Genomic DNA, 13,074 nt, shown 5'->3' with positions numbered 1-13,074 from the left:
AGTTTCATATAGTGTTTCAAGTTGAAAGATTTTAATCTATATGAAAATCAAGAGAGAAACTAACGTACTTCCTTCCTCTATGACTTTCCACACGCTAATGGGGAAAGCATGTGAAGTGTTGCCATAGGAAAAGAGTTCTGCTCTACGCCACCTGCAGCCCATTTCGATCGCCAATTGTACCTTTCGTTTCTCTAGATAGTTAAACATATTTTAAATTTAAAAACTGCTGTTTTCCCACCAAAATGTCTCAAAAAGGACAAACTATTCACTCAAAAGAGAGAAATACCATAAAAAATGGAGCGAAATATCATCAAATTTAAGAAATATTTAATGTTAAAAAAAAATGCAGATGAAGTTTGCGAAATAAATATTTTGCCAGACGATCGCCAAATAGCAACCTTGTTCAGGATTGCTCACAATCTTCTCCCGAAAATAGCGAAATAGTATCGTCGCATACCACGTGATGATGGCGGAGCCAAGTGCCTACTCCTGGTGAACGAGCTATAGCATACTATTACAGATGTATGCATGACTGAAAAATTCATGATCGCAACGCTTGAATACGCCCTCTAGCAGGGACTTTCTTTTCAGGCTTTTATTTAAGTTTTCATTTAGTTCTATTAGAATCATTGGTAGAGAAGAACACTTTTTTAGCAACAAATTAGAAGCAAAATTTCCCTAAGGAAAACGCAGAAGAACTTAAAAGACGATCTATAACATTGGTAAATCATTTGGAAACAAAGCGCGTCCAACATTTGAAGAACAATTTCTCAATAATTTTTCCCTTTCCTATTATCAACAAACTTGCAACAAATAACTTACGATTTCGTGATTTCATACTGTTCAAGATGTGTGTATTAAGGTAAAATATATTTGTTTTGTCTTCAATTCATTATAAATTAAAGGGAATGTGGTGCATACGTTAAAAATTTACATAATTAAGTATTTTTTGCATTTAGTTTGGTTCCGGTCCATAATTATTTGATTTTTAATAAATTTTTGAAATTTTACATAGTTTGTAAATTTAACTCTCGCTTGTAATATAATTCACCAAAATTCCAATTTTTGTAATGCGACTGCAATATTACAATCTGTTAAAAGGGTAATACTACCCTCCATTGGGCGTTAAATTTGAAATTTGAAAAATTTGAAAGTCAAAATGTAACCAAATGTTCCATTTTTGGAACATTGGCGTTTCAAGAGCTCTATGTTATTCGATGAGTTAAGTTGAATGCATTTTATTCAGTTGGTATTATGACACTTACTCAAGATAAATAGTTATGTTCGAATAGAAAAGGGGGGATGAATGTGTCTAAGTTCAACTTCTTTTGACTATGAAGATCAGAAACCAGAGTTTACCAGCGGCTAGATAATAGAGTGATATGGCGATGGTGATATTACGCTTTTTTGTGTGCTATTTTACAAAAGTGAAATTTAACATCAAGGGTTTTTCAATGTGTTCCCAAAAGTGGTATTGAATTGATTCTTCGTATTGATATTTATTCCTTTCTAATTTTTGTGATTTATATTATTTCGGCGAAAAATTCGTTGCTTCTAAATAAATTAAAGAAAAGTGTGCTTTTTTAATTTGGCTGATTTGCAAGTTTTGCTTGCCCTTAGCCCCATCTTTAATTCATATCGATACAACAAACAATGGCTGATAATGCTAGAAACTTTTTCAGATTTGGAAAATGTAGATGCCCCGCAGTGGACTGATCGTTAAGACACGGTTCTCATCAAATCACCGAAGTCAAGCATCACTGGCTGCGGTCAGTGTGCGGGTGGGTGACCCACTTGGATCAGTCTGCGTAGGGACCGAGGGTGTGCGGTATTGGTCCTCGTTAAACTGTGCTACCGTAAAGTGCTCGACTTCGCGCGCAGGTCGTTGGGCTACCGAAGCGGGGGTGCCATCCCCTCTGCAGAGGATCAAAATTGTGATGGCATGTCTTCGGATCATCCTCAGGGATGTTTCCCAGACCGTCGCCAATAGCCCATTGTGCAGCTCTAGTGCGACGTAAATCAACAACAACAACAACAACAAATGTAGATGTTTGTCAGTTGTTGAACTAGCTTGTTGAACAAGCCCTGTTGAACTAGGAGTTTTAATTGATACGGAAAATCTAGCTGAAAATAACTTAGATGCTGTCATTCCGCTCAGTGTCTGTAAAATATTCTTTTTGTAATTAATACTAAAGCAGATGAAGTTGTTATTGTTGTTGTTGTTGTAGACCATTAAGGCAAGGTGTGAGATTTTTCTTCTCTTCCAGTGGGGCCATCGATGGTCAAGAATTCGACTTCTGCCACATCATACCTCACACCTGTTTATAAGACGGATCCATTCATGCATCCATCCACAGATCGTAAGTTTAACCTGAACCAGAGAACGATCAATCTCCCATTCAGTACCTTCAGAAGTATAATTTGTTAGGAGAACGTGGAAGACATGGACAATGGACAACAGTCACCGTTTACTAAGCGGAGAGTCTTTGTGTTGTTATGTATTATTTCAGTACATATTAAATAAACGAGCAGGATCTAGCATCTCGCAAACACATTTAATAACAACTTAACGAGATACACAAACACAAACTGAAACTAAACATAAATGTAAACTGAAACTAAAACTTAACAGTTGATACACAGTTACAGTTAATCTGGCTGATGCCACATCTCCCCCCTTTAAATATTTAGTCTATTGGGAGCTTTCACAATTCTTCCAGAGCGAGTCACAACAGTTTTTGAAGATACAAACATCCTTCTTCTGAGTTAACACTGTAGGATCTGGATCCGTTATTTCTGGTAAGCTCCATCTGTTATCTCTTTCTGAAAGAGCTTCCTCTAAATCATCGTTTAGCGGTGGAATCTGTAGTTTAGATCCTGGAATCAAATGTTTCCTATTCCGTCGAAGCACTTGTTTGCCTTCTTTAACAAAGTATGACCTTGGTGATTCTGCTTTTCTCTGTACAGTTCCAACAGCCTTCCTATCAGTTATCCATATCTTGTCACCCGGATGTATTGGTTTCAATTCATGAGCATTGTGCCTCCGATCATAATCCTTTTTCTGTCTTTCTATTCTTTTCTCTTCTTTTTCTTCCAGTATCTCCTTCTCTATTAGCTTTGGTTGAAGTAGTGAAATTGCTAAAGGTAAGGTTGACTGTAGTCGACGCCCCATCAACAATTCAGCAGGACTGTAGCCGTTCTTTAAAGGTGTTGTCCGATAACTCAATAAAGCCAAGTAAGGATCTTTAGACTTTTTGAATCTTAATTTAATTATCTTCACTGCTGCTTCAACAAAACCGTTGCTTTGAGGATATCTTGGACTTGAAGTAATGTGCTTAAAACCGTATACTTTTGCCAAGTTTTGAAACTCTGCTGTTCTAGTAACTTCAAACTCTGGTCCATTATCTGATCTTACAACATTTGGAATTCCATGTCTGGCAAAAATTGATTTACAGTGTAAAATTACTTCTTTTGATGTTAAACTATCCAGTTTTGCCACTTCTGGATAACGTGAGTAAAAATCTGTAACTAATAAATACCATTCTGCATGGAGTTTAAATAAGTCCATAGCTACAATTTCCCATGGTCTCTGAGGAAAACTAGTTGGTTTCAAAGGTTCAGAACAGTTTTTAGCTTCCTGTATACATGAAGGACAGTCCCGAACTAATTCCTCTATTTGTTTACTGATGCCAGGCCAGTATACTGCTGAATTCGCTAAAGCTCGACATTTATTAATTCCCATATGCCCTTCATGGATTTTGCCCAATATTTCTTGTCGTAGCCTATTTGGCACGATTATTTGGTTTCCTCTCATTAACAAGCCATTCTGTATGGAGATATCATATCTTAGAGGCCAAAAGGGTAAACAGGATGGTACTATCTGGTTTTTCTCCGGCCAACCTTGAGAAGCGTAATTGATCAACATATTGCATGCTGAGTCAGTCTCTTGTTCTAGTTTTATCTGGGAAAGTCTCTCTGAAGACATCGGAACAGATTCTAAAACTTGATTGATAAAAGCTTCAACTTCCTCTTCCAATTCCAGATTTGGAGTTTCTTGTTGATGTGGTGCTCTAGATAGTGCATCTGCTACGCAAAGATTTTTCCCAGGAGTGTGGAAAACATCAAAAGAATATCTCATGAGCCTCATTTTGAGACGTTGTAGGCGAGGTGTTAAATCATCCAAAGATTTTCTAGCAAGTATTGGGACAAGAGGTTTATGATCTGTCTCCAAAAGAAACTTGAAACTTGGTACCCATTAGATAATTGGAAAATTTTTCGCATGCCCATGTAAGTGCAAGGGCTTCTTTTTCTATCTGAGCATAACGTTGTTCAGTAGGAGTTAGAGTTCTGGATGCATAAGCTACCACCTTGATTGTAGAATCATGCTTCTGATACAGTGTGGCTCCTAATCCATAAGAAGAAGCATCGGCTGTAACAATTGATTGTTTGTTTGGGTCATAGATGGTAAGTATAGGTTCAGATAGCAACATGTCTTTTAACTTTTTTAGTGCGGTTTCCTGAGGAGAATTCCAAACAAATTTATTCTTTGTGGATAACATAGAAATCAAAGGCGCCATAATATCTGAAAATCGAGGAATAAATCTTGCTAAATAATTTGCCATTCCAAGTAGCTGTTTCAGTTCAGTTTTGTTTGTTGGGCTTCTGAAATTTTGTGTGGCTTTTACTTTGTCCTGATCTGGGTGTATTCCTGAGTCATCAATGACATGACCAAGATATTTTATAGATTTAACAGAGAAACAGCATTTTTGTTTATTAAGAGTGATTCCCGTTTCTTTCAGACGGATTAAAGTAGATGTTAGACGTTCATCATGCTCTTTTTGATTTGAACCCCAGACGAGTATATCATCCATGTGACATATAATACCAGGAAGACCTTCTAAAGCTTGTGACATTCTACGTTGAAAATGTTCTGGAGCAGATGATATTCCGAATGGTAGACGTAAGAAACGAAATCTGCCAAAGGGTGTGATGAATGTTGTGAGATATGAAGATTCTTCATCAAGAGGAATTTGCCAAAACCCAGAGTTTGCATCTAATTTCGAAAAGATTTTCGCCCCAGCCAAAAGTGATAAATTGTATTCTGTTGTTGGCAATGGGTGCCATTCTCTTTTGATGCTTCTATTGAGTGTCGTCAAGTCGACACATATTCGCACACTTCCATCTTTTTTTCGTACTACCACTGCAGGAGAACACCAATCAGTAGGTTTTTCTACCTTCTGAATAACATTTAATTCTTGCATTCTCTGTATTTCTAGTTTAGTTTTCTCCAGAAGCGGTATTGGAATTCGACGTGGAGAAGTTAGAGCGTATGGTTTAACATCACTACTAAGTTCAACATGGTAACTTCCTTTCAGTAAGCCAAGTCCTTGAAATAACGAAGGAAATTCATGAAAAGGATTAAAACTTGTAATGTTGAGCACAGATTGAGATTGGATATTGGGACCAAGTCCAAAAAATTTTATGGCAGGTTTTCCAAATAAACATGTTTGGAGTCCTTCTATAACATAAATTTCTTCTAAGCACTTTTTTCCATTATATTCAACATTTTCAAGCAGTTTTCCCATTAACTTCAAGGGTGTTTTATCAGGGCCAAAAATCACTTTATCTGTACTTTTTAGTTCTGCTTGTTTGAGTACTGTGGAGGCAATACTGCTTGGAATAACAGAATAGTCTGCACCACTATCAATTTTAAATTGGATGCATTTTCCTAGTATTTTAACAGGAACAACCCACTCATCTGTGTTTTGTGTACTTCCCACTAGTCCTACAAAACCAGCATCACAAAGTTCATTGACTCTGCAGCGACCTGCGCCAGTGTAGCGATTAGCGAACATTTTCTGGGAACCCGCTCTCCCATTTGGCGAGTTCCTCTATTAGTTATGACAACCCAAGCAGAACAGTTTTTTCTCTCCCTGCAGTACAGTGACTGTTTTCCTCCAGCGCAGTGCATGTGCAGTGTTTTCTTCTCCTGGCATTTTCGGCCAGGCTTTTTATGTAGCATTTATTTAATCTTCTTATTTTTTATTAAATGTTGTTAATTGTTATTTTATGGCTGGCATTTTAATTTTACAATGTTTTATTTATTCATTAATTATTTCTTTTCTTTTTAGCGAAAACGTAAATTATTTTACTTTAATTTATCTCAGTGCATGTGGCCTAACCACGCGCACTGAACTGGTGACCCGGCTTAACGAACTTAATCTATTTTAATCTCCTAAAATGTGCAAAGACCAGCCATGTAATTTTTTCTTATAATTGCTCTTCAAAATTTTTAATATTTCGCGAATTTATTTTGCTAATTTTTTTTTTCTCCAATGGGATTTCCACGTGGTTTCAACTCAGCAAAATCAAGGTATGTGATCAAACTTTTCTTAGAACTCTGTGATTGGTCATTTGCTTCTTTAAAATATTCTAAAAGTTATTTAGTTAAATTTTACTATTTTTAAATATTATTTTAAAGTTATTTTCCCCTTATTGTCGTATTACTGACATATTTTATTATTGTATTATTGATAGTGCATTTGTTAGGATTCCCTTATCGTATTTCTTTTAACAAATTTAATCAATATGCCCGAGACCGATAATCAGAACGATAATGCTGTAGCCATAGAATCTCAGGTATCCCACGTGTCAGTGAAACTTCCCCCGCTATGGAAAAACAGAATCAAAATATGGTTCATGCAAATAGAAAGCAATTTTGAGCTCGCGAAAATAACTAAAGATGTTACAAAGTACAACTACTTAATTGCTGCAATCGACCCAGAAACCTTAGCCGCGGTATCGGATATTTTATTGGAACCTCCTGTCACTGACAAGTACGATACACTTAAAAAACGATTAATCGCAGAATTTTCAGATTCAACGAACGAACAAATACGTCGGCTTATTTCAGAGATGCATTTAGGAAACGATAAACCTTCCCATCTGCTGCGTAAAATGAGGGAATTAGGCGGGAGATCCATTACTGATGATTTTCTAAAAACTCTTTGGCTCCAGCGACTGCCCTCAGAAATGCAAGCCATTTTGTCAATAAGTTCCGAATCTCTAGACAAGTTGGCGGAGATGGCAGACAAAATTTCAGAAGTAAGAGCCACGCCATCTAACAGTGGTGTGTTCGCGGTGCAGCAAACCCTCAAACAGGACAAATATCACAATAATAATTCCTTTTCCTCATTAAACGAAATTCAGGAGCTTAAAAATGAGATAGCTGCTTTAAGCAAACAGGTTGAAAGAATGTCGCGGGGGGTAAACAAACCCCATTATCGCCGGAGCTCTTCCCGAAACCGTTTTCCCTCCCGCAGCCGATCTACCGAGCGTGAGGGCGAATACTGTTTTTATCACTCGCGATTCGGTAAAAAAGCACACAAATGTCGTGAACCCTGCTCCTTTCCAAAAACTACCGGTCAGGAAAACTTGCAATAGCGGCTGTCGATCGAAATTTCTCGGCGACAGTCGCACGCTCCTGTCGTTTGCACGTGTATGACAAAAAAACTCATCTAAAATTTTTAATTGACTCGGGTTCCGATGTCTCTTGTATTCCCCCTCCCAAACATCAAAAAAACTTAAAACCTGATCCTCTTCAATTGTTTGCTGCTAATGATACTAAAATTAATACATATGGAGCGAAATTGTTAACTGTAGATTTAGGTCTTAGGCGAAATTTTACTTGGAAATTTTTGATAGCCAACGTACCCATCCCTATAATAGGAGCAGATTTCCTACAAAATTTTGATCTTTTAATAGACCTTAAGAGACAGAAGTTAATAGATAACATCACTAAATTTTCGCTACCGGGAATAGTTTCAAATTCTCAAAATTATTTTTCTGTTAAACTTATCTCCGGTGACTCATTTTATCATGAAATGCTTGCGGAATATCCCGAATTAACGAAATTAACAGCCGGAGTAAAGCCAATAAAACATAGTACAGTACATTTCATTGAAACAACCGGTCCGCCTGTTCACAGCAAACCACGACGACTAAACCCTAAAATGTATGAAGCAGTAAAAAAAGAATTTCAGTTCATGATGGATCAAGGCATTTGCCAACCATCAAAATCTCCTTGTTCTTCACCACTTCATGTGGTTTCAAAAAGTTCAGGCAGTATTCGTCCGGTTGGGGACTATCGCAGATTAAATGCTCAAACGGTACCTGATCGTTATCCGATTCCACATATACAAGATTTTTCTAACGCTCTTGACGGTAGCACGATCTTTACAAAACTTGATATAGTTCGTGCCTACTTTAATGTTCCCGTACACCCCGATCATATCCAAAAAACTGCTGTTTGTACACCTTTCGGACTTTTTGAATTTCCTCGTTTAAATTTTGGCCTCTGTGGAGCCGCACAGACTTTCCAGCGATTTATGAACGAAATTCTGGGTGATTTTTCATTTTGTTATGTCTATTTAGACGATATTTTAATTTTTAGCGAAAATAATGAACAGCATAAAAAGCATGTAAGAGCAGTATTTGAACAGTTAAATAAATATGGTTTAACGATACAAACATCTAAATGCGTTTTTGGAGTACCTGAACTCTCATTTTTAAGTCATCTAATTTCAAAAGACGGTACGAAACCATTGCCCGAAAAAGTTGAACCCATAATTAACTATCCATGTCCTAAAACTGTTAGGGATTTAAGACGATTTTTAGGCCTTTTGAATTATTTTCGACGATTTTTACCTCGTATTGCGCATTTTCAAAGCAATCTTAACAATTATTTGAAAGGTTCCAAACGTAACGACAAAAGAGAAATCAACTGGAGCGATGAAGCATTAGGGGAATTTGAAAAATGTAAAGAATTGTTAGCAAACGCTACTCTCTTAGCTCATCCTAAAGCGGATGCCGATTTAATATTGCAAGTCGACGCCTCCGATTATGCTATAGGTGGAGTCTTGCTTCAGAATGTTTCAAATAAAATGCAACCACTTTCTTTCTTTTCACGAAAACTTTCACCTACCGAATGCAAATATAGTGCATACGATCGTGAATTACTCGCAGCATACAGCGCGATTAAACACTTCCGACATATGCTGGAGGGTAGAAGTTTTTTAATCCTAACGGACCACAAGCCGCTAACGTATGCGTTTCAACAACGCTCCGACAAAGGTTCTCCTAGGCAATGTAGACAACTGGATTTCATTTCGCAGTTCACTACCAACATCCTTCATATAAAAGGATCCGAAAATATCACTGCCGACGCCCTTTCTCGAATAAATGTTATCACATTGCCTTCTCCAATTGATTATGACGAAATCGCTCTTTCGCAAGATAACGACCCCGAATTGAAACAATTAATTGAAAATTCTCAGGGTTTACAATTAAAAAAGATATCGTTACCTAATTGCTCGCATCCCCTTTATTGTGACGTTAGCAACAATCGAACGAGACCGTATATTCCCAAACAATTTCGAAAACAAGTTTTTGATTCGTTACATAATATATCACACCCAGGAATACGTGGAACTTCAAAATTAATTCGCGCAAGATTTGTCTGGCCTTCTATAGGAAAAGATTGCACAACATGGGCTAGACACTGCATACCGTGTCAAAAATCAAAAATAATTCGACACACAAAAGCCCCTTTAGGTGATTTCAAAGACCAATCACAGAGATTTGATCACGTACATATTGATATCATAGGTCCACTCCCACCATCAAATGGTAATAATTATTGCTTAACTATGATAGACAGGTTTACGCGTTGGCCAGAAGCTGTGCCAATTTCAGATATCACTGCACAGACGGTCGCTCAACACTTTTATAGTCACTGGATTTCTAGATTTGGATGTCCAGCTCGTGTCACGACAGACCAGGGACGCCAATTTGAAAGTGCATTGTTTAAAGCGCTCTCACAGCTACTTGGTATCCAACGTATCAGGACCTCACCTTATCACCCTCAGGCAAATGGCCTGATCGAGGAGTTCCATCGACCACTGAAGGCTGCGCTGAAAGCTTATGGTACTGACCAATGGTCCACAGCCTTGCCTACAATCCTGCTAGGGTTCAGAGCCGTGTTCAAGGAGGATATAAAAACAACAACTGCAGAACTAGTGTATGGGAAATCACTGAGATTACCTGGAGAACTTTTTACTCCGTCACCTGTTGAAGTTTTCCCCAAACAATTCATCCAAGACCTGAAAACCCATTTCGAAAGAATGAGACCAGTGCCCACTTCTAGACACGCTGGTAGATCTGCTTTTGTCCATCCGCATCTGAAAGACTGTACCCATGTCTTCGTGCGCCATGATGGTGTACGAAAGCCGTTGCAGGCTCCATATGACGGTCCCTTTGAAGTTCTGCTTAAGAAGGACAAAACTTTTGATGTGAGAATCAAAGGGATCCAACAGACCATTTCCATCGACCGTTTGAAGCCGGTCTACATGAGTACCAACAATACTGGCTTTTCTCCAGTCGAGACAACGGTGAATAAAGAGACTGTTCCAGTACCACCAATGAGTACAAACAAGACGAGTACAGGTAAGTCTGTACGACTAAAGGTGGTTAAACAGACTGTCACAGCACCACCATCAAACACAACACGTACAGGAAGATCTGTAAGGCCACCTCATCGATATAAACATTAGCAATGTTACTGCGGAGGGAGTGTGCAGCGACCTGCGCCAGTGTAGCGATTAGCGAACATTTTCTGGGAACCCGCTCTCCCATTTGGCGAGTTCCTCTATTAGTTATGACAACCCAAGCAGAACAGTTTTTTCTCTCCCTGCAGTACAGTGACTGTTTTCCTCCAGCGCAGTGCATGTGCAGTGTTTTCTTCTCCTGGCATTTTCGGCCAGGCTTTTTATGTAGCATTTATTTAATCTTCTTATTTTTTATTAAATGTTGTTAATTGTTATTTTATGGCTGGCATTTTAATTTTACAATGTTTTATTTATTCATTAATTATTTCTTTTCTTTTTAGCGAAAACGTAAATTATTTTACTTTAATTTATCTCAGTGCATGTGGCCTAACCACGCGCACTGAAACTCTTTTAATAGTAGATAAACAAACATTATCCCAATGTCCTCTTTTCTTGCATTTTCTGCAATTTGAGTCCTTTGCTGGGCAGTTTCTTTTTTCATGTGGCTGTTTACCGCACCATTTGCAATTTTTTCGCTGATAATTAGTCTTCGAATCTTGATATTTACTTTTCGAATCATGAAAATTACTTTTGTCTGCATTAGTTGTTTTATTATATTTCTTCTTTTGACTAATAGCATTAACTGTAGAATTTTCAACTAGTAGTGATTGTTGTTTCTTAACTGATTCCGAAAGACGTACTTTGTCAATTGCAGTTTGCAGGGTAAGTTCAGAATCAAGTTGTAATTTTTCGCTTAAAGTTTGATCTTTAATACCAACAACTATACGGTCACGAAGCAATTCGTCATGTAGATTACCATATTCACACTTGTCAGCAAGAGCATATAAAGCAGTAATAAAATCATTGACAGACTCACCTTCTTTTTGAATTCGCCGATTGAACTGAGCTCGTTCGAATATTATGTTTCGTTTAACAACAAAGTGAGTGTCGAAACTATTCAAAACCTCCTGGAATTTCTTTTTATCCTCTTCCGATATACTGAGCGAAAGAAATATGTCCTCGGCTTTATCGCCCATGACGTATATGAGAGCATCCACTTGTTCCTCTTCTGTTTTTGTTATTAGTCCAGAAGCAGTTCGGAAACGTAGAAATCTTTGCTTCCATTTAGGCCATTCCGAGGGAATCGAAAAAGGAAATGATTCTGGCGGCGTTATATGATATGCAGGAGCTGATGTCATGATGTAATTTCAGAATATCGAAGGAGAGTCAAAACTTACTGCGTTAATTTGTTTTCTTTTACCGCTGCCACCATGTGTTGTTATGTATTATTTCAGTACATATTAAATAAACGAGCAGGATCTAGCATCTCGCAAACACATTTAATAACAACTTAACGAGATACACAAACACAAACTGAAACTAAACATAAATGTAAACTGAAACTAAAACTTAACAGTTGATACACAGTTACAGTTAATCTGGCTGATGCCACAGTCTTTGGCATGCTGGACTCGGACTCCCGTTCTCACGAACGTTAGTCTAGAGTTCTACCAACCAGGCTATTCTGGCCAGCAGATGAAGTAGAAAATCAATATCAGAGTCGTGTGCTAATTGAATAAAGAAAAGTGAAAACCCAGTTATAAAGTCGAATACGAAAGGAAAATTTGATGAGACAATTGAATTAAAAAAACGAAGCAATTTTTTAAAAGTATCTTGAACGAGTGAATTGTGCTCCTCCAGACAAATCTCCTAAACTACTCCTGAAGAAAATGTAGAATATCTCGTCAATGTATAATCTTTTTATGCTTTAAAAAGGTTTAATCTCGTAACATATATTTCTCTCTCTCTCTTCGTATGCCTGTTAAGGCAGAGGGGTGCGATTGTTCTCGTTTTCCAGTGGCGCCATCTATGGCGAAGAATTCGATTTCTGCCACACCCATACGTCACGCCTGTTTATAGAGCGGACCCATTCATACATTCATCCGCAGATCGTAATTTTTGACCTGAATCAGAGAGCGATCAATCTTCAATTCACTACCCCAGAGGTATTGATTTGTTATGGGAACATGGAGGACTTTGCGACTCGAGAGATTTAACGTGAATCACTCACCATTTTACTACACGGGGAGTCTTCGGCCAGCGGTGTTCAAACCAAGGAATTCTCGGACATGGATCCAGTGCCCTACCACCCAGGCTATCCCGGTCAGTATATATTTCTAAAAATTATATATTATAATTTTTTGAACTTCTAAGTGGATACCATTCTGTTCTGACAAAAAATATGAACTGGAACATAGCTGAAGCGACTACCGTCAGTAAAAAAAAAAACTCCTGTAAATAGACCTGAAAATAACCATTCGCCATGTGGCGAGTCAACAAAAAGAGTGGAGACTTCAATTAAATAAACAATCGGTCGTAATTTTTTTTTAATTATTATTACTATTATTATTTTTTTTTTTTGAAAATCCTAAAATGAAAAAAATTAAAAGTACATCAATGTTGAAAGACT

At 37.6% G+C, this 13,074-nt stretch overlaps 2 protein-coding genes across 2 annotated transcripts; one reads left to right on the top strand and one right to left on the bottom strand.

Moving 5' to 3' along the window:
* The first annotated feature begins 6,588 nt into the window (after positions 1–6,588).
* LOC147801011 (uncharacterized) lies at positions 6,589–7,443 on the top strand. The gene has a single exon (XM_087155724.1). It carries the CDS (start codon positions 6,589–6,591, stop codon positions 7,441–7,443), a length of 855 nt encoding a protein of 284 aa, XP_087011850.1.
* A 3,529-nt stretch (positions 7,444–10,972) lies between these two features.
* On the bottom strand, positions 10,973–12,060 carry LOC147801010 (uncharacterized). Its single transcript, XM_087155723.1, has one exon. The coding sequence runs from the start codon at positions 11,801–11,803 to the stop codon at positions 10,973–10,975; it is 831 nt and encodes a 276-aa protein (XP_087011849.1). The 5' UTR covers positions 11,804–12,060.
* Positions 12,061–13,074: the final 1,014 nt, after the last annotated feature.

This window comes from Parasteatoda tepidariorum, chromosome 12 (assembly GCF_982258835.1).
Source record: "Parasteatoda tepidariorum strain Cologne lab strain chromosome 12, Ptep-v5.0, whole genome shotgun sequence".
NCBI lineage: Eukaryota > Metazoa > Arthropoda > Arachnida > Araneae > Theridiidae > Parasteatoda > Parasteatoda tepidariorum.
This window is presented reverse-complemented; position numbering and strand designations above follow the sequence as displayed.